This window comes from Mobula hypostoma, chromosome 15 (genome assembly GCF_963921235.1).
Source record: "Mobula hypostoma chromosome 15, sMobHyp1.1, whole genome shotgun sequence".
Lineage (NCBI taxonomy): Eukaryota > Metazoa > Chordata > Chondrichthyes > Myliobatiformes > Myliobatidae > Mobula > Mobula hypostoma.
The window spans coordinates 1,832,851-1,856,943 of record NC_086111.1 but is presented as its reverse complement, the minus strand read 5'-3'; the positions used below and the strand labels follow the sequence as shown (position 1 = coordinate 1,856,943).

Genomic DNA, 24,093 nt, shown 5'->3' with positions numbered 1-24,093 from the left:
CTCCCATCATGTGAGGTGGTTCATTTCGGTGTGTCAAATGTGATGGTAGAATATAGCATTAATGGTAAGACTCTTGGCAGTGTGGAGGATCAGAGGGATCTTGGGGTCCGAGTCCATAGGACACTCAAAGCTGCTACACAGGTTGACTCTGTGGTTAAGAAGGCATACGGTGCGTTGGCCTTTATGAACTGTGGGACTGAGTTTAAGAGCTGAGAGGTAATGTTGCAGCTATATGGGACCCTGGTCAGACCCCACTTGGAGTACTGTGCTCAGTTCTGGTCCCCTCACTACAGGAAGGATGTGGAAACTATAGAAAGGGTGCAGAGGAGATTTACAGGGATGTTGCCCAGATTGGGGAGCATGCCTTATGAGAATAGGTTGAGTGAACTCGGCCTTTTTTCCTTGGAGCGACGGAGGATGAGAGGTGACCTGATAGAGGTGTACAAGATAATGAGAGGCATTGATCGTGTGGATAGTCAGAGGCTTTTCCCCAGGGCTGAAATGGCTAGCACAAGCAGGCATAGTTTTAAGCTGCTTGGAAGTAGGTACAGAGGAGATGTCGGGGTAAGTTTTTTTTAAAAACGCAGAGAGAGGTGAGTGTGTGAAATGGGCTGCTGGCGGCCGTGGTGGAGGCAGAAACAATAGAGTCTCTTAAGAGACTCCTGGATGGATACCTGGAGCTTGGAAAAATAGAGAGCTATGGGTAAGCCTAGGTAGTTCTAAGGTAAGGACATGTTCGGCACAGCTTTGTGGGCCGAAGGGTCTGTATTGTGCTGTAGGTTGTCTATGATTCTATCTCAGCCACTGAAGCTTGTAACTCCTCTAGAGTTTTCATAGGTCGCTTGGTGGCCTTGCTCACGAGACCCCTTCTTGCACGGTCACTCAGTTTTTGAGGACGGCCTGCTCTTGGCAGATTTACAGCTGTGTCATATTCTTTCCATTTCATGATGACTGACTTAACTGTACTCCAAGGGATATTCAGTGACTTGGAAACATTCTTGTATCCATCGCCTGACTTGAGCTTTTCAATAACCTTTTCGTGAAGTTGTTTGGAGTGTATTTTGTCTTCATGGTGTAGTTTTTGCCAGGATACTGACTCACCAGCAGTTGGACCTTCCAGATACGGGTGTATTTTTACTACAATCAGTTGAAACACCTTGACTGCACACAGGTGATCTCCATTTAACTAATTATGTGACTTCTGAAACCAATTGAATGCACCAGTGATGATTTGGTGCATCATATTAAAGGGGGTGAATACATATGCAATCAATTTTGTGTTTTATATTTGTAATTAATTTAGATCACTTTATAGAGATCTGTTTTCACTTTAACATGCTGTTGATTAGTGTCAGGGAAAAAAGCCAAATTAAATCCATTGTGAGTCAATGTTGTAAAACAATAAAACATGAAACTTCCAAGGGGGAGAGGGTTGAACACTTTGATAGGCACTGTATTTCAGATTTCCTTATGATATAGATGTTAGCCATTCAGTTCAAACTATCGGTGCTAGATGGCTGACAGGCAGGAGGCAGCGAATGGGAATAAAGGGTTAACTGCTGGTGGTGAGTGGTGATCCTCAGGGGTCAGTATTGGGATAACTACTTTTCCCATTGCTTGTCAATGACTTGGATAATGGAATTGGTGGCTTTGTGGCAAAGTTTATTGATGATACGAAAATAGGTGGAGGGATAGGTAGTGCCGAGGAAACAATGCAATTGCAGTATGACTTAAACAAATTGGAAGAATGGGCAAAAATGTGGCAGATGGAAAACACTGTTGGGAAATGTATGATAATGCATTTTGGTAAAAGGAACAAATGTGCGGACTATTGTCTAAATGGGGAAAAAATTCAAACGTCGGAGGTGCAGAGTGACTTAGGAATCCTCGAGCAAGACTCCTAGAAGGTTAATTTACAAACTGAGTCTGTGATAAAGAAGGCAAATAAAGTTGGCATTTATTTCTAGGCAAATAGAATATAAAAGCAAGGAGATAATGCTGAGCCTTTATAACACACTAGTCAGGCTGTTCTTGGATTATTGTCAACAGTTTTGAGCCCCATATCTCAGAAAGGATCTGTTGTCATTGGAGAGAGTCCAGAAGAGATTCATGAGGATGATTCCAGGTATGAAGGGGTTAACATATGACGAGTGTTGGCAGCTTTGGGTCTGTACTCACCGGAATTTAGAGGAATGCCGGGGGATCTCATTGAAACCCACCGAATGTTGAAAGGACTAGATAGGGTGAATGTGGAGAGGATGTTTCCTCTGGGGGAGGTATCCAGAATTAGAGGGCACAGCCTCAAAATTGAGGGGTGACACTTTAGAACAGAGGTAAGAATTAATTTTTTTTTTAGCCAGTGAGCAGTGAATCTGTGGAATGCTCTCCCATGGACTGTGGTGGAGGTCAAGTCCCTGGGTATATTTAAGGCAGAAGTTGATCGCTTCCTAAATCAGTCAGGGCATCAAAGGATATGGTGAGAAGGAAGGTGTATGGGGTTGAGTTGGATCCAGGATCAGCCATGATGGATTGGCGGAGCAGACTCGATGGGCTGAATGGCCTAATTCTGCTCTTATGTCTGATGGTCTTACTTCCTCCTATATTTCCCTGTAACCTTCTGTCTGACACATCAATTTCATCTTGATTGTCTTACACATAGGAAGAACAAATATTAGATATAAATATACAGTGGGTGGTCTGGAGTTAGGAAGTGCCCTGCATGAGAAGGATCTGGCTCTGCTGGTAGACTCATCACTATCCACATCTAGGCAATGCACAGAAGCAATCAGGAAGGCTAATAGAATGTTGGGTTATATAAGGCGCTTAGTGGAGATCAAGTCTAGAGACCTTCCCCTCAGCTGCACAATGCTCTTGTGAGGCCACACCTTGAGTACTGTGTACAGTTTTGGGCTCCATATTGTGTGGGATATGAAGGCACTGGAGAGAGCTTAGAGAAGGGTGACTAGACTCATTCCAGGTCTGCAGGGTGTGATCTATGAAGAAAGATTGAAAGAATTGAATTGAATCTTTTTAGCCTAAGTAGATGCAGAATGAGATGCCAATCACCTGTCCAGCTCTTGGCTCCATCCCACCCCTTCCTGTCTTCTCCTGTCATTTTGGATCTCCCCCTCCCCCTCCCACTTTCAAATCTCTTACTAACTCTTCCTTCAGTTAGTCCTGACGAAGGGTCTCAGCCTGAAACATCGACTGTACCTCTTCCTAGAGATGCTGCCTGGCCTGTTGCGTTCACTAGCAACTTTGATGTGTGTTGCAGAATGAGAGGAGACTTGATAGAGGTGTTCAAAATCATTAAGGGTATAAATAAGGTGGATGCCAGCTGCTACTTCAAACTTAATCCATCAACAAGGACACGGGGCCATATGTGGAGACTGGTTAAAGGGAGATTTCAGACTAACATCAGGAAGCATTTCTTTACACAGTGAGCTGTGGACACAAGGAACAAACTACCCAGTTGTGTAGTTGAGAGTAGTACCCTAGAGACTTTCAAACCTAAACGAGAGTTATTTCAACACACTGTGTGAATAGGAATTTGGCAAGATTTGTTGGGCTGAATGGCTTGTTCCTGTCAAAAGCTTTCTAATGTTCGAATGTTCTTAACACTCACCTATATTAGCAGGAATGTTAACAGTCTCAATCAGCACATTTTTGGGAGGTTGTAGAAGACTGGAGTACACATCCAGAGAAAATGCACAAACATCACATAGTCAGCACGAGGGGGGGCGAGAGCCCAGGTCACTGGAGCTGCAGACAGGAGGAGCACGTGCTGCCCTGAAGCCCAACTATCAATGAGTGTACTGCAAGGCACCAAAGTTACAGAAAAGAGTCACCATACCCACAGTGCAGTTAGGGCCAAATGCTTCTTCATCCATACACTCCTCACAAGCAATTCCTTTGTATTTAGGCTACAGGAAAAGGAAATCAGATTAGGTTGGAGGAAAATAAGCTTACCATGAACCTGCAGAAATATTGTTGTATGGAGATTTGATAGTTACATTGCACACAGAATGAAGCAGCAGAAATGTCCACTTAAAACATGCATTACTTGTTCAGTTGCCTTTATATTAACTATTTATGAAGCCCTGTGATAATGTGTAGTATTATAGTACTGAACCCAATAAAGACTACTGACTGAATTATATACGAATAATCCAATGCCAGGTAACTGAGCCAACTGATTAGTCTGAACAATCTGCTGTGTAAAGTGATCAGAAATTGATGAGTTCTCAAAGTAAAATGCATTCACAAGGAAAAATATTGTTTTCTTAAGAAGCTACATTGTCTTAAGTATAAGGAAATAAAATTAATGTTGTATTTACTAAATGTATGATGCAGGGAGGGGACAGAATTTCAGAAGCAGACGTCAATATACATGTCATCACATTCCATGCTTAGTGCAGACTACAAAGTATGAATTTCTCCCGCGGTGTGACAATATATTCAAAGGAGAGCAATTAAATTAATATGCTTTTAATTATACACTTACCTCACAAATGCAGCTTCCATTCCCTGATATTCCATCCAAACACGTGCCATGACCATTGCAAGGATTTACTGATCCTCCCGGGCACTCTAGAATAGCAAAATGTTATTACATTTATGTCTTTTTAGCTTTCAAATTTGAACCTGAAAATACATGTGGAGAATGTTAATAACACATTTTATACACCAATTATTTAATTTGCAAAAAATTATTTAGAATTTTGCGAGTATGTAACAAAATAATGACCGTGGCGTTCTAGAGCTGATCTGCTGCCAGCATTAACTGCAAGGTATCACATGACTGAAGAGTGTTACAAAAAGATCACAATTACATATTCAACAGGTTTATACAAACAGAAGCTTTGTCTAAATTAGTGAACTTAAACATGTCCTTCTACTAAACAATTGGTGAGGACACAATCACTGGGAGAAAGAATGGAGGAGTGGAATAGGACAGATAGGCTGACAGGATTGAAAATATCCAGACGTTACAACAATGGACCAAGTGGCTCCCTTCCCTGTACTGGGATAACGTGACATCCTTTACATGAGAAACATGGCACAATGGCGGCGGGAGGAGAGAGAAGCAGCGCGCCGCACGTGCACAGCCCTCCAATGAAAAATGATATCGTATCTGTTAAATAGGGGCCGTGGACAATTCTCTTCCTTTTTAAATCTTTTTATTGAATAAGTATACAAAAAGATAAGACATATAGGCGCTAATACACCGTTAGAATATAATAAAATTACAGGAGATATTAATACAGAAAAAAAAGTGATACAAACAATGTAATTTAAACATAACATACTAAGGTAACATAATAGCACACTAATTTATTTATATATATATATCAATAGAGAAAAGGAAAAAAAACCCACCGTGCAACTAAACTAAAAGCAAAGCAAAGCAATGGGCTAAATTGGAACCAAGTAGAGTTAAAGAACTTAAAATCACGTCCTCAAACCCGACCTCCATTAAAAACAGTAAAAAAAACAAGAAGGGTATATAAATATGGAGCAAAAAAGAGAAGGAAAAAAAATTACATTAAATGAAAATATTGAATAAAAGATCTCCAGGTCTGTTCAAATTTAAGTGAGGAATCATAAAGATTACTTCTAATTTTCTCCAAATTCAAGCATAATATCGTCTGAGAAAACCAAAAAAAGGTAGTTGGAGCATTAGGCTCTTTCCAATGTTTTAAGATACATCTTTTCACCATTAAAGTAAGAAATGCAATCATTCTACAGGCTGAAGGAGAAAGATTACTGGAAATTTTAGGTAGTCCAAAGATAGCAGTAATAGGGTGAGGAGAGATATCTATATTCAATACCTTTGAGATAATATTAAAAATGTCTCTCCAAAAAGATTCCAGAGTAGGACAAGACCAAAACATATGAGTTAAAGAGGCTATCTGCCCCAGACATCTATCACAAAAAGGATTAATATGAGAATAAAAGTGATCTAATTTATCTTTGGACATATGTGCTCTATGAACAACTTTAAATTGAATTAGGGAATGTTTAGCACAGATAGAGGAAGTATTGACTAATTGTAAAATCTGCCCCCACTCATCCACGGAAATGATAGAACCCAATTCCTGTTCCCAATCTACCCTAATCTTATCAAATGGAGCTTTCCTAAGTTTCATAATAATATTATAAATCATAGCCGATGCACCTTTCTGACATGGATTAAGGTTAATTATAGTATCTAAAATATATGTAGGAGGAAGCATTGAAAAGGAAGAAAGTATAGTACTTAGGAAATTTCTAACTTGTAGATATCTAAAAAAATGTATTCTTGATAAATTATATTTATTAGATAATTGTTCAAAAGACATAAGGGAACCATCTAAAAATAAATCCAAAAACCGTGAAATACCCTTAGTCTTCCAAATTTGAAAAGCACGATCCGTAAAAGAGGGAGGAAAAAATGTTACCTAAAATAGAAATCGCTAGCCCAAATTGGTTAAGATCAAAAAATTTTCTGAATTGAAACCAAATACGTAGGGTATATTTAACTATCGGGTTAGAGACCTGTTTGAGGCGTTTCAAATCAAAAGGAAGAGAGGAACCTAAAATAGAGCCAAGTGTATAGCCCTGAACAGATTGTAATTCCAATGCTACCCATTTAGGAATGGATAGTATATCCTGGTCAAGTAACCAAAATTTCATATGTCGAATATTAATTGCCCAATAGTAGAATCTAAAGTTAGGTAATGCTAAACCTCCATCTCTCTTAGCTTTCTGTAAATGTATTTTACCCAGTCTCGGGTTTTTATTTTGCCAAATAAATGAAGAAATTTTTGAATCAACTTTATCAAAACAAGATTTTGGAACAAAAATCAGTAATGCCTGAAATATATATAAAAATTTTGGCAGAAAAAACATCTTAACTGCATTAATATGACCAATCAAAGGTAAATATAATGGAATCCATTTAGATGAAAGTTGAATAATATGGTCAATTAAGGGTAAAAGACAATTCTGATTTGATGGAGATGGACGTGAAAGCACAGAGGAACATCTGGAAAAATTTCTGAAACGCCCGTTCACTGCTGTCGTTACTGCACGGTTGGGAATCTTTCGGAGGGAAGGCCTCAAAATCTCCGGCTTTGCCTGCTGTTGGCGACCAAGAAGGAGGTCGAATCGTTTGGATAGAGATGGCGCTCAGTACTCGGTGTCGGAGAGCGGATCAGGGCTCAAAGTTTTCAGACGACTCAGAGTCGGACCGTGGTCGGGTATGGCAGGTAGAGTTTTTCTTCCTTCTTCCGTCTGCGTGAGATGTGGGACATTTGAGAAACTTTGAACTTTTACTGTGCTCATGGACTTCTTCATCAAGTTATGGTATTGTTGCACTGTTGTAACTATATGTTATAATTATGTGGTTTTGTTAGTTTTTTCAGTCTTGGTCTGTCCTGTGTTTTGTGATATCACACCGGAGGAAATATTGTATCATTTCTTAATGCATGCATTACTAAATGACAATAAAAGAGGACTGCGTGTCTTCATAATCTAATGTTGCACTCAACTAAAAAGAGCACGAATAGTAAATAACATTGTTTCTTGTCAGATTGCTTGGTGTACAAGCTAGGATGCTGTTCATCGACTATAGCTCAGCACTTAATACCATCATTCCCACAATCCTGATTGAGAAGTTGCAGAACCTGGGCCTCTGTAATTGGATCCTCAATTTCCTAACTGGAAGACTACAGTCTGTGTGGATTGGTGATAACATATCCTCTTCGCTGACGTTCAAAACTGGCGCACCCCAGGGGTGTGTGCTTAGCCCACTGCTCTACTCTCTATATACACATGCCTGTGTGGCTAGGCATGGCTCAAATACCATCTACAGATTTGCTGATGATACAACCATTGTTGGTAGAATCTCAGGTGGTGACGAGAGGGTGTACAGGAGTGAGATATGCCAACTAGTGGAATGGTGCCACAGCAACAACCTGGCACTCAATGTCAGTAAGACGAAAGAGCTGATTGTGGACTTCAGGAAGAGTAAGACGAAGGAACACATACCAATCCTCATAGAGGGATCAGAAGTGGAGAGAGTGAGCAGTTTCAAGTTCCTGGGTGTCAAGATCTCTGAGAATCTAACCTGGTCCCAACATATTGATGTAGGCATAAAGAAGGCAAGACAGCAGCTATACTTTATTAGGAGTTTGAAGAGATTTGGCATGTCAACAAATACACTCAAAAACTTCTATAGTTGTACCGTGTTGAGCATTCTGACAGGCTGCATCACCGTCTGGTATGGAGGGGCTACTGCACAGGACCGAAAGAAGCTGCGGAAGGTTGTAAATCTAGTCAGTTCCATCTAGGGCACTAGCCTACAAAGTACCCAGGATATCTTCAGGGAGCGGTGTCTCAGAAAGGCAGCGTCCATTATTAAGGACGTCCAGCACCCAGGACATGCCCTTTTCTCACTGTTACCATCAGGTAGGAGATACAGAAGCCTGAAGGCACACACTCAATGATCCAGGAACAGCTTCTTCCCCTCTGCCATCCGATTCCTAAATGGACATTGAAGATCTGGACACTACCTCACTTTTTTTAATGTACAGTATTTCTGTTTTTGCATATTTTCTAATAATCTATTCAATATATGTAATTAATTTACTTGTTTATTTATTATATTTTATGTATCATTATTTTTTCTCTCTCTGCTAGATTATGTATTGCATTGAACTGCTGCTGCTAAGTTAACAAATTTCATGTCACATGCCGGTGATAATAAACCTGATTCTGATTACAAACAGCAAAGTATGTTGGGTTTGTTTCAACATCAAAATTATTTATCCATGATGATTATTAAGTTATGTACCTTCCTTGCACTATTGTATGGTACTTATTCTGCTGTTAGCTTGCCCACTGCAAACTTTCACTTAGGTCCCATTTTAAATCCCCATCTACTGCAGATAGTTCTAATGCAGCTGCCTTCCTGCATCTTGCACTTTCCCTCACCAGCACAGACTGAATTTTGACCATTTTACATTAGTTTTCCGAAGCCACACTGACTGAGGCACCATGCTTTCATCTAAACTACCACCATTCCTCCAGTGTTCTTTCTCTTGGCTAATTCTTTGTAAACTTTCAGGTTTGATCTATTATCCCACTACTATTAACTGCAGTTGCAAGGGGAATTAAATCAAAAAGATTTGGATAGCATATTAGATCACATAGCCCAAAAGTGTATGGAGGTTAAACTCCGGTTGTCCTTTGACTATGACCTTTCTGCTAGATTACCAGAAGAATGGGGGATGCAGATACATGGTCAAGACCTGTGAAGCAAAACTTCTAGTGCTACATTTTAATGAGGCGCTCTTGCCAGGATATTTTTCTCTATCCTACCATCCTTCCAGAGTAATGGGGTCCAGCCTCTCTCCTGGAATATAGGAATTGATCAAAAATATCAGCTTTCCTTTAGGGTTCATAGATTTCTCCTTTAGACTGGGCTGTAGAGTGGGGGCTCACTTCTGTCCCAGCAAACATCAATTTATTCAGTGCATCATCAATTCCATGTGATCTAAATCAAAAAAATACAAAATGCCTGTCTCTGGCTCCATCTCTCTGAAGCCACAAAGATGTTTCTCTTCAAGATCAGTCAGAAACTTTCATGGCTCGCTAAGACCTGCCCCACTCAAGTCTCTACTCTAATCAAGAGTGCTGTGTAAATTCTGTCAATCCTTTGCCAGTACTACTTTGAATTTTTATGCCCACGAGTTTTACTATCCACTTCAAATGACTTGAAAAACTTCTCTCAACTGAAGTTACACTGTACATAGTCTACTTCAATTACTCTTTGAAAGGTATTCTCCAAAATTTGATTCTCATCCTAAGTCCCATAACTTTGGTGGGTGATTTTCCAGTTACCTATTCATTTCCCTGTGCTCTTTGGCACTGCATGAATGTCTTGTTATAATCTAGTGGGATCTTCCTGCACTCAATGACACTTACACAACCACCCAAGCACTTAACTAACTATTCTCCCTTTCTTGTTATTGTTTAATATTTGCACCTGTACTTATTTCCATTTGCCCCTGTGACATGTACCCAACATCAATAAACTGCCAACACGTTGTTCTACATCATTGTCAAATTCCACACCTCATTTTGATGTTTTGTAATTCCAGAGCACACAAACATAACACAAGTCAAAGTGCTTGCAGAAAGACAAAATAGAGCAAAAGCAGAGTTGTGATTACATTGCTCAGGGATTGCTCAACAATGCTCCACAAATCCCTTACGTTGCATTATCCTTACATGACCTTCATTTTCAACAAATGCTAAAGGAGAAAAGGCATTTCACAATTTGCGCATCAACAATGCATGTCAAAATCAAACCATTATTCTTCATTTCCTCATTCTGCTCATGGACTTGGGTGGCACGGTAGTGTAGTGGTTAGCACAATGCTCTACAGGTTCAATTCCCACCGCAGCCTGTAAGGACTTTGTACATTGTCCCTGTGACCACCTGGTTTTCTCCAGGTCTCCAGTTTCCTCCCAGAGTTCAAAGTCCTACCAGTTGGTAGGTTAATTAGTCACTGTAAATTGTCCCGTGATTAGGCATGGATTAAATCAGGCAATTGCTGAGCAGCATGGCTCGAAGGGTCGATTCTGCGTTGTACAGCACCTCAATAAATAAATAAGTACATTGATTACCCTTCCTTTGAAAACTTACATTGCTGACACTAACAGACAAGAGTGAAAAACAAAATGTGAGCCCAATAAGTCTATAAGATGATAATTTAGTAAAAGTTAGCTGTCAGACTTTAAACCAGCACAATGGGGAGGGCATAAGACAGCCAAACTACACTACTTCAGTAGAAGGGCCAATTCCTGTTAAATGTTTCCTCTCCACTTGATTATTCACATAATTAAATTCAATTCACCACAAATTGCCAGAACTTAATGATAAAGCCTCAGCCTTAAACTAGAAATTAACTATCCATTTGTCCTTAATTGCAACATTGCCCGAGTCCATTTCCCGCATTTAGCAGCATAGTATTGACAGATAGTTATTGATAAATTAGAGAAACTAACCTAAATAAAATTGGCGCTTTAGCACAGCCTAACTTTCCAAGTACATCCTACAACTTGTGGCATGTTTTGTTCAGCGTCATAGAATCAGAGACAGGTCCTTCGGCCCGTCACATCCATGCTAACTGTTTTGCTTATCTATGCTAATGGGGTCTGCGCATATGAAAACTGCATCTTTCTATGCTTTTCTTATTTAAGTGTCTAATTGCCTGATAAATGAAATGATTGCATCTTATTCCACCACCTCCTCTGACAACACATTTCAGATAGCAGTTTTGCATTCTCATCCTTTTACTACAACCTTTACAAAGTAGCCCAGAGCAACTATGGCTTCACCCCCATCACAAATATTCCTTTTGTCCTTTCCATCCCTCCTCCACTTCTCTCAACTTAACATTGATTTCCTCACTCTGACAAAGAGACTTCCACCTTAAACCTTAAGTCTGTTATATTTTCCATGGAAGCTACTTGAACTTTTTAATGTTTCCAGCATTTCTATTTTAAAATCCAATATCAATGTTTCTTTCTTGTTTTCAAAACTGTCCAAAGTGTCTTGTCATCTTTTAACTCAACAGAGCAACGCTGACTATTTACACTGAAGCAGCCAACAAAAATCAAAACACTAGATGCTGAACATCTGAAATAAACAGAGAACACTCATTAGGTCAGTCAGCACCTGTGAAAAGAGAAGCAAGTTAAACTTTCAGGTCAAAGACCCTTCACTTTGAATTAAAACGTTAATTCTGTTTCTCTTCCCATATATACCATCTTACTTACCAAGTTAAAAACTGTAAAAGAAAAATAGGAAGCCGTGCTCACGCCATGTGCAATTCCTCATTAAACAACCCAATGGGCCCGCACAGTATTCAACGAGTTTCCTTTACTGGGACATATAATGTTTAAGGCTAACAGTAAAATCATCAAGAACATGGCACAAATGGATTATTATTAGGAACTTCAAGTTAAAGAATACGTAGTGGGCAGATGCACAACTCTGCAATCAAATCAATTATACATAATTAAACTATGATTCATTTCAAATCCCACATGACTATATAAACGATTCAAGGATATTGAACATCATACTGTTTTGGAAAAAAGGTCCACAGCAAACAAAGTACAAATGTGGTCACGGAACAGTCTTTATCAGTCCACACTTCTCAGACTGCAGCTGCCAAGTGAAAATTTATTAAGGCAGCTTATAAAATGAAAATTGATTATTCGGTTTAAATTTTCATCATAGCAGATAAATCTCTGTCAAATTCAAACTGTCACTCCTCACCTAGGCAATCCTGGCTCCAAAATCCTTTGCAACACTTGGATATCGAAACGTTCTTCTTACATATATGCCTGCAACCAACTTGCGAAATTTGCTGTTCTCCACCCAAGTCCACAAAATATCTTATATAATAAAAACAAAATCATTAAAATACTGGCAAGAATAGATAAATATTTAACTATATTTTCCTTATTAATAATCACTTGTCAAATGTGTATTTTTAAAATGTCAAATCATATCTGATCTTAGTTGACTTGGTTTAGAAAAAGTATTGTGCTGAATACTTCTAATAATCAACATCATTCTGGTCACTCTTTGTACAGCTGCACCCTAGAAAATCATATTTGCATATTTTCTTCTGCTTTGGATACTGCTGTGGAGGATGACCTCCAGGGGAATGACACGGAGACCAGGTTATTGGCACTGAGCATGGGTCCGCAGTGCAGAAGGGAAAGAGGCAGAAGAGGGGAGTGGTAGTGATAGGGGACTCAATAGTCAGGGGAGAACAGACAGGAGATTCTGTGGACGTGAACGGTCACCCGGATGGTATGTTGCCTCCGGGGTGCCAGGGTCATGAACATCTCAGATCACGTCCACAACATTTTGGAGAGGGAGGGAGAGCAGCCAGATGTCTTGGTACATATTGGTCCTGAAAAGAGAATTTAGAGAACTAGACGGAAAGCTAAGAAGCAGGACCTCCCGGGTAGTAATTTCTGAATTGCTGCCTGTGCCACGCGCCAGTGAGGGTAGAAACAGGATGATCTGGAAAATTAATGTGTGGCTGAGAAGGTGGTGCAGGGGGTGAGGTTTCGGGTTCTTGGATCATTGGGATCTCTTCTGGGGAAGGTAGGACCTGTTCAAAAGGGACAGGTGGTACCGAGCCCAAGGGGAACCAAAATTCTCCTGGGCAGGTTTGTTAGAGCTTTTGGGGAGGGTTTAATCTAATTTGGCAGGGGGTTGGAAACCAGAGTGAATGGATTCAGGATAGGACAGATGGTAAAAAAGCAAAGATGGCATGCAGTCAGTCTGTCGGGAAGGACAGACAGATGATAGGACATAATTGCAGCCAGCAGTGCATTAGGGATGCAGAATCAAAAAGGGTAGTAAATACAGCACTCAAAGTGTTATATCTCAATGCACAGAGTATAAGAAATAAGGTGATCTTGTTGCACTGTTACAGGTCATCAGGTATGATGTTGTGGCCATCACTGAATCGTGGCTGAAGGATGGCTGTAGTTGGGAGCTGAATGTCTACCTATCATCTTGTGGTTCCTCCTCCCTTCTCCCAATTTCTTACCCTAACTCATCATTTTTCTCCTGTCCTGATGAAACGTCGACAGTACTCTTTCCATAGATGCTGCCTAGCCTGCTGAGTTCCTCCAGTATTTTGTGTGTGTTTCTTGGATTTCCAGCATCAGCAGATTTTCTCTTGCTTGTGATTGGACTACATTATTCCCACTTTTTCCTTTCCTCCTTACATGCTACAAAGCACATTGTCAGGGTGTGCCTGGCAATTATTCTAATACATTGGTATGAAGTATGTGAATGACATTTACAACAGGCTGATCTGAATATATTGGTTGCTAGGGGATCCTGCCTCTCACACATTGGGAATACATTTCCTTGATCAGTGTGTTTCGATACTATCTGAAGATTTCCTCCAGCTGATATATTGTCTTACTGAAATACTGATTATAAAAGATTTTATATTTCCTGGCCTGTGGAAAATCTCTCTAGCAGCTCTTGTCAGAAGTCTGATAGAGTGTTGACAACTCTTTCACGTGGATGTAACTTTAATGTCTGAAGAAGCAGTCATCACGATTTAAAAACTCCGGCAGATAGTCTCATTACAACTGTACTCATCATCCGCTCCTCCCTCGTTCGCTGCATTTACAGTTCATGTAATATGCCAAGGCATTTCCAGACCACTTGACCTTATTTTGTCAACAGCTCCCAGGCTGAAGCAGAGAACATCAAGATGCACAGTAGCTGTGTAGTCATGAGGAATGTCATCATTGCAGGGGCCAATCCTGTAATTATCGCAAAGCAGCACAGCACCGGGACAGGACTTCAGCCCAATGACCATGGTGCCAATCTAACTGAAACCATCGCCTGCACAACGTTCACATCCCTCCGTGCCCTGCCTGTTCACATATTTAAGTGCCTCTTAAACATCGCTACCAGATCTGATTCTACTGCCACGCCTGGCAGTGTTTTCCATGCACTTAACCCTCCCTATTTCCAATAGACATAATTGCTAACTATAACAATTAAACATACTTAATATTTTGTAATATTATGTACTTTTGTTCAGTCATACTTCAGCCTCTGACTCTCCAGAGAAAACAAACCAACTTTACCCAACCCCTTCTTGTAGCTAATTCTTTCCAATCCAGGCAAAATCCTCAAACATCCTTCCTGTAATGTGACAACCAGAACTATATGCAGTATTCCACATGTGGCCTAACTAAAGGTTCGAACTGTGCAACATGATTTATACTCAGTGACCTGGCAAGCCTATATTCACTCTTGTTGCCACTTTCAAGGGACTGCAGACTTGCGCCCCAAAATCTCTCTGTACATTAGTGTTCCTCAGTGTCCTGCCACCTTTACCGTATCCATTCATTTACAACATCACTACATGGAATACTCTGCTTCAAGGATCCGACTCCCCAACATCAGCACACGGAGTCAGAATGGACAGCAAATGCCACCCTTAATAGAACAACTTGAGTGGATAGGGGGTGGACACCAGGCTCCATCCTGTACAGTGGAAGCAGAGTAGAAGGACATTCCATGAAGTCCTTTTCTCTCTCTCAGCTCTAGGTCACAATTTAGAGTTTTGCTATACTATCAGGAGATGGTTGACTGGAAGATTGGTATGAGACATAAGACATAGGAGTAGGTTTAGGTCGTCTGGCCCATCGAGTCTTCTCCGCCATTCAATCATGGCTGATCCTTTTTTCTATCTCCTCCTCAGCCCCACTCCCCAGCCTTCCCCCTGTGACCTTTGATGCCGTGTCCAATCAAGAACTTATCAATCTCTGCCTTAAACAGTCCCAATGACCTGGCCTCCACAGCTGCCTGTGGTAATAAATTCTAAAAATTCACCATTCTCTGGCTAAAGAAATTTCTCCACACCTCTGGTTTAAATAAAGACCCCTCTATCCTGAGGCTGTGTCCTCTTGTCCTAGACTCCCCCACCATGGGAAACAGCATCCTTTCCACATCTACTCTGTCTAGGCCTTTCAACATTCAAAAGGTCTCAATGAGATCCCCCCTCATCCTTCTAAATTCCAGTGAGTACAGACTCAGAGCCATCAAACGTTCCCTGTATGATAACCCTTTGATTCCTAGAATCACCCTTGTGAACCTCCTCTGAACCCTCTCCAATATCAGCACATCTTTTCTTAGATGAGGAGATGAAAATAATTCACAATATTCAAAGGGAGGCCTCACCAGTAGTTTACAAAGCCACAGCATCCCACCCCTGTTCTTGTATACTAGACCTCTTGAAATGAATGCTAACATTGCATTTGCGACTTTCTTTCCCATTCTCCTAATCTGTCTAAGTCCTCCTGCAATCTACCTGTTTTCTCAACACTGCCTGCCCCTCCTCCAATCTTTGTATCATCTGCAAAATTGGCAACAAAGCTATCTATTCCATAATGTAAATCACTGATATATGGCATAAAAAGGAACAGTCCCAACACCGAACCCTGCCACTAGTAACTGGCATCCCACCAGAAATGCATCCTTTTATTCCCACTTGCTGCCTCCTACCAATCAGCCAATGCTCTAACCATGCCAGTAACTGTAATACTATGGGCTCTTAACTTGGTAAGCAGCCTCATGTGTGGCACCTTGTCAAAGGCCTTCTGAAAGTCCAAATATACAACACCAACCCTTCAGCTATCCTACATGTAATCTCCTCAAAGAATTCCAACAGGTTCATCAGGCAAGATCCTCCCTTAAGGAAACCATGCTGACTTTGTCCTATCTTGTCCTGTGTCACCAAGTACTCAATGACCTCATCTTTAATAATTGACTCCAACATCTTTCCAAACACTGAGGTCAGGCTAACTGGTCTATAATATCTTTTCTGCTGCCTTCCTCCTTTCTTAAAGAGCGGAGTAACAATTTGCAATTTTCCAGTCCTCTGGCACCATGCCAGAGTCCAATGATTTTTGAAAGATCATTACTAATGCCTCCACTACCTCTTTCAGAACCCTAGGGTGCAGTTCATCCGGTCTGGATGACTCATGTACCCTTAGATCTTTCAGCTTTTTGAGCACCTTCTCCCTTGTAATAGTAACTGCACTCACTACTCTTCCCTCACACCCTTCAACATCTGGCACAGTGCTAGTTTCTTCCACAGTGAAGACTGATGCAAAATATGCATTCAGTTCATCTGCCATCTCCTTGTGCCCCATCATTATTTCTCCAGCCTCATTTTCTAGCAGTCCTATATCCACTCTCAACTCTATTTTATACTTTCTTGAAAAAGCTTTTACTATCCACTTTGATATTGGTTGCTATCTTGCTTTCATATTGCATTCTGAAATGTCCATCCATGGCCACCTCTACTGTCGGGATAAGGCACACTTAGGTTGGAGGAACAACACCTTATATACCATTTGGGAAGCCTCCAACCTGATGGCATGAACTCCTTGCCCATCCATCGGGGGCATTTGCACCCCCACCACCACCAATTTTTCTTTCTTCCATGGTCTTCTGTCTCTTTCACCTAGCTCATTGCTTCATCCCTCCCCCTTCAAGTTTCATCTATTACCTAGCATTTCTCTCTCCCCTCCCCCACCTTTTAAATCTACTCCCTAGCTTTTTTCTTCCAGTCCTGTGGAAAAGTTTCAGCCCAAAACGTTGACTGTACTTTTTTCCACAGATGCTTCCTGACCTGCTGAGTTCCTCCAGCAATTTGTGTGAGTGTTGCTCAGATTTCCAGCATCTGCAGATTTTCTCTAGCTTTTGCTTTCATATTTCATCTTTTCCCACCTAATGATTCTTTTAGTTGCTCTCTGTAGGTTTTAAAAGCTTCCCAATCCTCTCTCTTCCCGCTAATTTTTGCTTTGCGGTATGCCCTCTCTTTTGCTTTTACACTAGCTTTGACTTCCCTTGTCAGCCATGGTTGTACTATTTTGCCATTTGAGTATTTCTTTGTTTTTGGAATACATCTATCCTGCACCTTCCTCAATTTTCCCAGAAACTTACACCATGATCCCTGCCAGCCTCTACTTCCAATTTACTTAGTCCAACTCCTTTCTCATACCACTGTAATTTCCGTTAATCCACTGAAATACTGCTACGTCAGACTTTAATTTCTCCCTATCAAATTTTAGGTTGAACTCAAATCATATAGTGATCACTGTCTCCTAAGGGTTCTTTTATCTTAAACTCCCTAATCACCTCTGGTTCATTACATAACACCCAATCCAGAATAGCTGATCCCCTAGTAGGCTCAACAACAAACTGCTCTAAAAAGCCATCTCATAGGCAACCAACAAACATACCTGCATGTTGAAATCTCCCATGTTGATCGTAACATTGCCTTTTCTCTTTCCCAATGTAATCTATGGCCCATATCCAGCTACTGCTGGGAGGCCTGTATATATCTACCATCAGTCCTTTCACCCTTGCAGTTTCTTAACTCAATCCCCACAAGCATTCAATATCTTCTGATCCTATGTCACATCTTTCTACTGACTGGATGCCATTCTTTACCAGCAGAGCCACACCACCCCCACTGCCTACCTTCCTATCCCTCCAATACAATGTTAAAGTGGGAGGGGGGGTGAAGTAAAGAGCTGGGAAGTTGATTGGTGGAAAAGATACAGGGCTGAAGAAGGGGGAATCTGAAATGAGAGGTCAGAAGGTCATGCAAGAAGAAAAGGGGGGGGAGGACAACCAGAGGCAGGTGAAAGGGTGAGAGAGGGAAATGGGAAAGGGGAGTGGTAAAGCAGGAGGGGTGTATTAACAGAAGTTTGAGAAATCAATATTTATGCCATCAGGCTGGAGGCTACCCAGGTGGAATATAAGGTGTTGCTCTGCCAATCCGAGTGTGGCCTCATTGTGATAGTAGAAGAGGCAATGGACTGACATATTGGAATGGGAATGGGAATGAGAAGTGGAATTAACAGTCACAACACACTGGGGGAACTCAGCAGGTTGGGCAGCATCTGTGGAAACGATCAGTCGATATTTCGGGCCGGAACCCTTCGTCAGGACTGTAGGGGGAAGGGGAAGAGGCCCTATAAAGAAGGTGGGGGGAGGGTGGGAAGGAGAAGGCTGGTAGGTTCCAGGTGAAAAACCAGTAAGGGGAAAGATAAAGGGGTGAGGGAGGGGAAGCAGGGAGGTGATAGGCAGGAAAGGTGAAGAAGGAATAGGGGAAAACACAATGGGTAGTAGAAGGAGGCGGGACCACGAGGGAGGTGATAGGCAGCTGGGGGAGGGGGCAGAGTGACATAGGGATAGAGGAAGGGAGGGGGAGGGAATTACCGGAAGTTGGAGAATTCTATGTTAATACCAAGGGGCTGGAGACAGTATATGAGGTGTTGCTCCTCCAACCTGAGTTTAGCCTCATCATGGCAGTAGAGGAGGCCATGTATGGACATATCTGAATGGGAGTGGGAAGCAGAGTTGAAGTGGGTGGCTACCGGGAGATCCTGTCTGCTGTGGCAGACGGAGCGGAGGTGCTCAACGAAGTGGTCCCCCAATCTGCTTCGGGTTTCACCAATGTAGAGGAGGCCGCAAAGAGCTCCCGCCCGAAATGCCATCCGATCTTTTCCATGGATGCTGCCCGACCTGCTGAGTTCCTCCAGCGTGTTGTGAGTGTTGCTTTGACCCCAGCATCTGCAGAGTATTTTGTGTTTAGAAGTGGAATTAAAATGGGTGGTCACTGGGAGATCCTGCTTTTTCTGGCAGATGGAGCGTAGGTGCCTGGCAAAGCAGTCACCCAATCTGCGTCAGGTCTCACCAGTAAACGGGAGGCCACACCGGGAGCACCCCAACAGAGCCACACATGAAGTGTCACTGCACCTGGAAGGACTGTTCGGGGTCCTGAATGGTAATGAGGGAGGAGGTGTAGGGGCAGGTGTAGTACTTGTTTCACTTGCAAGGATAATGTATCATTAGTGTAATGGCTGGTTTGAAAGTCAGTGTGTCCAAGGACCTGTTCCCTGCTGCGTGCCTCAATGCTTCCTTAACACTACCTTGTAGGAGACTGAAACCAACAACACAATCATGCAGGTGCTGCAGATTTTCACAATGAAATTTGCAAGGCGGGTGTCTGGATAAAAGCTATTAGTCCTTTTTTGCAGCCAGATAGTAATTGAACAATAATCAAGTTGTGAGCACATTCCTTTCGGGCGAAGGAGATTTAGACTTGCAGCAATTGATTCCCACATTTATGCATGCTTTCGGAAGTCTAATACCAAGCGTAAGCTGATTCATTTTTCTCACAAGTGGTGAAGATGTTGCTTCTTGTGATACAGCATTCAATGTGTAAGTGTTGCACAATGGATAGTAGAAGGAGGCTTGTGATAACTGAATGGAAACCATAGCATAGGATCTTCAGGTTCAATAAATCTGACTGTAACACTAAGAATTCTCCTAACCTAGAGGCCATCCCATGGCAGATGTCAGAATCCTCTGATCTTTTTCTTTGGCTTCGGTCTGGACATGACAAACTCCACTTGTACAAGTAAGGGAGACAAATCTAAGATGCTACCACATCTAGTGGGATGTGATACCACTGAAGATGGTGTAAAAGGGAGTAAAGATTTTCAGTTACCGTGTTCCTTAAGACAACGATAGCTGAAGGGAGACCCAGCTGAAGTATTATGAAATCACACCTTGACATTGTGGACAGAAAGGATCAATTTCTCTCACTAGACAGCTCAATAACTAGAGACAGATTACAAATAAGTGGCAGGAGTAGAAGAGGAAATTGGGAAAGGCAGAAACTTCAATCCCATGTAAGAGACAGATGGATGAACATTTGAAGTGCTATAACCTACAAGGCCATAGAATGAAAGCTGGAAAATGGGACTGAGTTACATCCAGCTCCATTTTCAACCAGGATAAATGTGATAATATGAATAGACTCCTTCCATGTATAAATTTATATAATTTCACATTTTTTAGCACAATATGAACTCTCCAAAATCTAAAGCGCACAACTGTCACCAAGAATATGCAAGCCGATTGCTAAAGAGTGCACTTCTTGCTTGTGGCAAGATTTAGCTGAAGAGCAGCTGGGAATAATAAAGCAAGCTACCCACAGAGACAGAAACCCCAAACATACTAAGGAACCGCTCAGAAACAAACTGAATATGATACTCTCCAATCTTATTGAAAATCTGATCATCAATAATCAAAAATCACTATCTCAGAAACAAGTAGTTTCCCCAGGTATTGCGACACCATTTTCTGTGGCACGATAGCTGGAAGTGAAGCCTTGTGCCCAACAGTGTAAAATTCTGAAATCTATTCCCATACTAGCATCAAGTCTTAATTTTAATGCCAATGATCTTTAAGCTTTTCTGCAATACCAGCTACTTGTGGTCCCTGAATTATATTTTAAAGTGATATTTATTAATTAATTAACATTATATTTTATAATTTCAAATCTCATTTCTCCTAATTGCTAACACATTCACAAACAAATCTGGAGCAAAAACAAGACTCCAGTATCTGCGGCCCTATGTCACCAAATCTCTGTTTCTGCATCATCACCACAGGCTTGGCAAACCATGCTACAATGTACATTGACCATATCCCTTAAATTAATTTCATCATAATGTGACGTTTTTCATCATGTGAATTTTTTTTACTCAATACACATCTAGATTTCTACATACTGTAATAGCAAATCAAATTATGGTGGCCTAGCAAGATTTCATTTGTTGATGAAAATCACCTGCAGTCTTGAATTCCAAAGCCGCGTCTTGTCTTTTGAAAGCCTCGAGGACACAAGAGATTTTGGCTTATCAAACAGGAGGTACAGGCTGTTTCCGTGAACAGCTCTATCTGCTCGTTGCATCGTTGCCGTTTCTAGGTTGGGTTGGGAGAGGGAAGGGAAGCAAAAGTTTTATGTTAGACAAATCAGACATCATTTCCAACCCAATTTTCATGTCCATTTTAATTCCATTGGAAGAGTGGTCAAAAAACCATGAGCACTGAGGACCACAGGTATTGCTCTTCCCCACTAAATATCACAAACACACCTATGAACCAAAGCAAAGACGTGTTGAGGAAACATCTTGCTGTTGAGAGAACATTTGAGTTAAAAGATTATTCTTTTAACTTAAATAATCACTATTGCATTACATCTATAACCTGTAATAGCTTGATGTCATAACTTCACCAGCAAAACTTACTCATTTAAGAAACACAGAATCAGCTCAACCAGTGATCCAGTAGGGCAATTCCAGAGTAATAAGTATGGTGCAATTAAGATATGGACACAAGTTTTAAATCTTACTTTTGGTCGCAGCCACTGCAATATTTTAATCACTTTCCTGTCTAACTTTATCAGACATCCCACCTCTGCCGGAAGTTCCGGGAGTCTCCTGCATATCGATAGTGGCTCCCTAACGCCCGGAAATTATATACAATATCCCGGAGATCGATTTTTTTTGAGAGGGAGAGCAAGCATCTTGATTGGTCTCTCTTCGTGCTAAGAGTGATCCCCAACCACCGGGCCGCGAGGAAACGATATGATTTGGCGATATGAAATGATATAAGTCAGCTGCACCTTTCCTCATTCCCTGTCACGCCCACTGTTGAATTTTAACGCACGCGAAGTCATCAGTGACCCAAGACATGCAAAGGAATGGGTCCGTGACCCATTTGTGAATGTCCCCGGTGAATCATTCATGTCAGCACGGGAAAAAGATCAACTCTTCGAGCTTGCAAATGACGTGGGCTGAAAAGTATGTTTGACACAACATCTCATTGTGGATGAAAGTCAAGGCTGAATATCCTGAGTTAGCCACGAAAGCACTGAAAACGTTACTTCCATTTCCAACATATTTCTGCGAAGCAGAGTTTTCTGCAATGAATGCAATGAAAACTAAATTGCGGAATAGACTGGACATAAGGAACCTCCTTCGAGTACTGCTGTCTCCCATCACCCCTCGATGGGACAGTCTTGTTGCAGGGAACAAGTAATCAGCCCAGGACTCCCACTGATTCAGCGATATTGGTGTTGCAATGATTTTATATGTTCATAAAAGGAAAATATGTGCTGTGTGTTTAATATCCAAACATTACTTAAAATGTTATGATGCTATTGAATTATAAGTGACTTATAATTCAGTGGTCCCCAACCTCCGGGCCGCGAAGACACAGCAGTGGGCGGAACGCACCCAGCACATCTTTAAGAAAAAAGTCTAAATAAACAAGCTAATTAATTAGGTGTCGCCCGGCACGTAAATGTCGATCCAGATCAGAGGTGATTGCCGATTGTGTCGGCTCTGATCTGGGCCGACATTTATGTGCCGGGCGGCACCTAATCAATTAGCTTGTTTATTTCGGCTTTTTTCTTAAGGATGTGCTGGGTGCGTTCTGGCTACCGCTGTACCGCTGCATTCTTCGCGGCCCGGAGGTTTGGGACCACTGTTATAATTGACTTATCACTACATTCATGCGAGGAAAATATGCGCTGTGTGTTTAATATTAAATTCGTTAGATAAACCCCTTTAGAAACAAAATTGAGTGTGTTAGCTACTTACAAGTGACTTATACTTGACTTATCACCTATATTCCGGTCGCGTTTAACACCCCCACAAGCCCCCCCAATCCCCGGGTTGGCCAGTCCGCAAGAATATTGTCAATATTAAACCGGTTCGTGGTGCAAAAAAGGTTGGGGACCCCTGATTTAAACTAGCTGGCTAGGTGCTAAGGAGCTACGCTATTGATGTCGTGCATGATGAGGCCAAACTCCCCGTAGACTTGCTTAAAGTTGTAATAGAATAAACATGATAATATAATATAATATAAGTACATATTTTAATGTCACATTTGCTGCATATACCCAACTTGGTTTACAGATTAGACAAAATCACTAAACAAAGTATTACATACACCCTTGGAGGTCGACCGAGGGTGGGGGGTGCTACCTCCCTGAAATGAGTTTTTGCAGGGTGGGATGTCTGCTTTGTTTTAATGTCTGCAGATAGGAATTACTAGAATGACCCTTGTCAATTTGATTATACAATCAACCACATTTCAAATCACTTTTCAAATTAATTTTCATATCCACAAACCTGATTGTCTGGATTGACCCAGTTTTTTTTTCTGCTCCTGCCCAACTGAACTCATGTCCATATACCTCAACTCTATTTTACCCCCTTTGGGTTCAATCCCTTCCCACTTATATCTGTGACACATCACAGGCTCTCAATCTCTTCCACAACTTTCAGTTCCCTGGCCCCGACTGCCTCATTTTCACCATGGATGTCCAGTTCTTATAACCTTCCACTCTCCATCAAGAAGGCCTTAAACCTCTCCATTTCTTTCTCAACAACAGACCCAACCAGTTCCCCTCCTTTCCACACCAACACCAGCAGCCCCCACCCCCGCCGCTGTCTTGCAGAATGGGTCCTCACACGCAACAATTTCTCACCCAGCTCCTCTCACTTTCTCTAAACCCGAGGTGTAGCCGTGGGATCCTGCATGGGCCCCAACTATGCCTGCTTCTTCATTGACTACATGGTACAGTCCATGTACCAAACCTTCATTGG

At 41.5% G+C, this 24,093-nt stretch overlaps 1 protein-coding gene across 1 annotated transcript in view; it reads right to left on the bottom strand.

Moving 5' to 3' along the window:
• stab1 (stabilin 1) overlaps positions 1-24,093 on the bottom strand; it is a 339,504-nt gene that overhangs the window by 308,450 nt on the left and 6,961 nt on the right. The window contains exons 2-5 of the mRNA XM_063067593.1: positions 21,267-21,400; positions 12,335-12,453; positions 4,505-4,590; positions 3,854-3,923 (exon numbers count right to left, since the gene is read on the bottom strand). Coding sequence (XP_062923663.1) covers positions 3,854-3,923; positions 4,505-4,590; positions 12,335-12,453; positions 21,267-21,400 — 409 coding nt within the window. The remainder of the gene's footprint in view (positions 1-3,853; positions 3,924-4,504; positions 4,591-12,334; positions 12,454-21,266; positions 21,401-24,093) is intronic.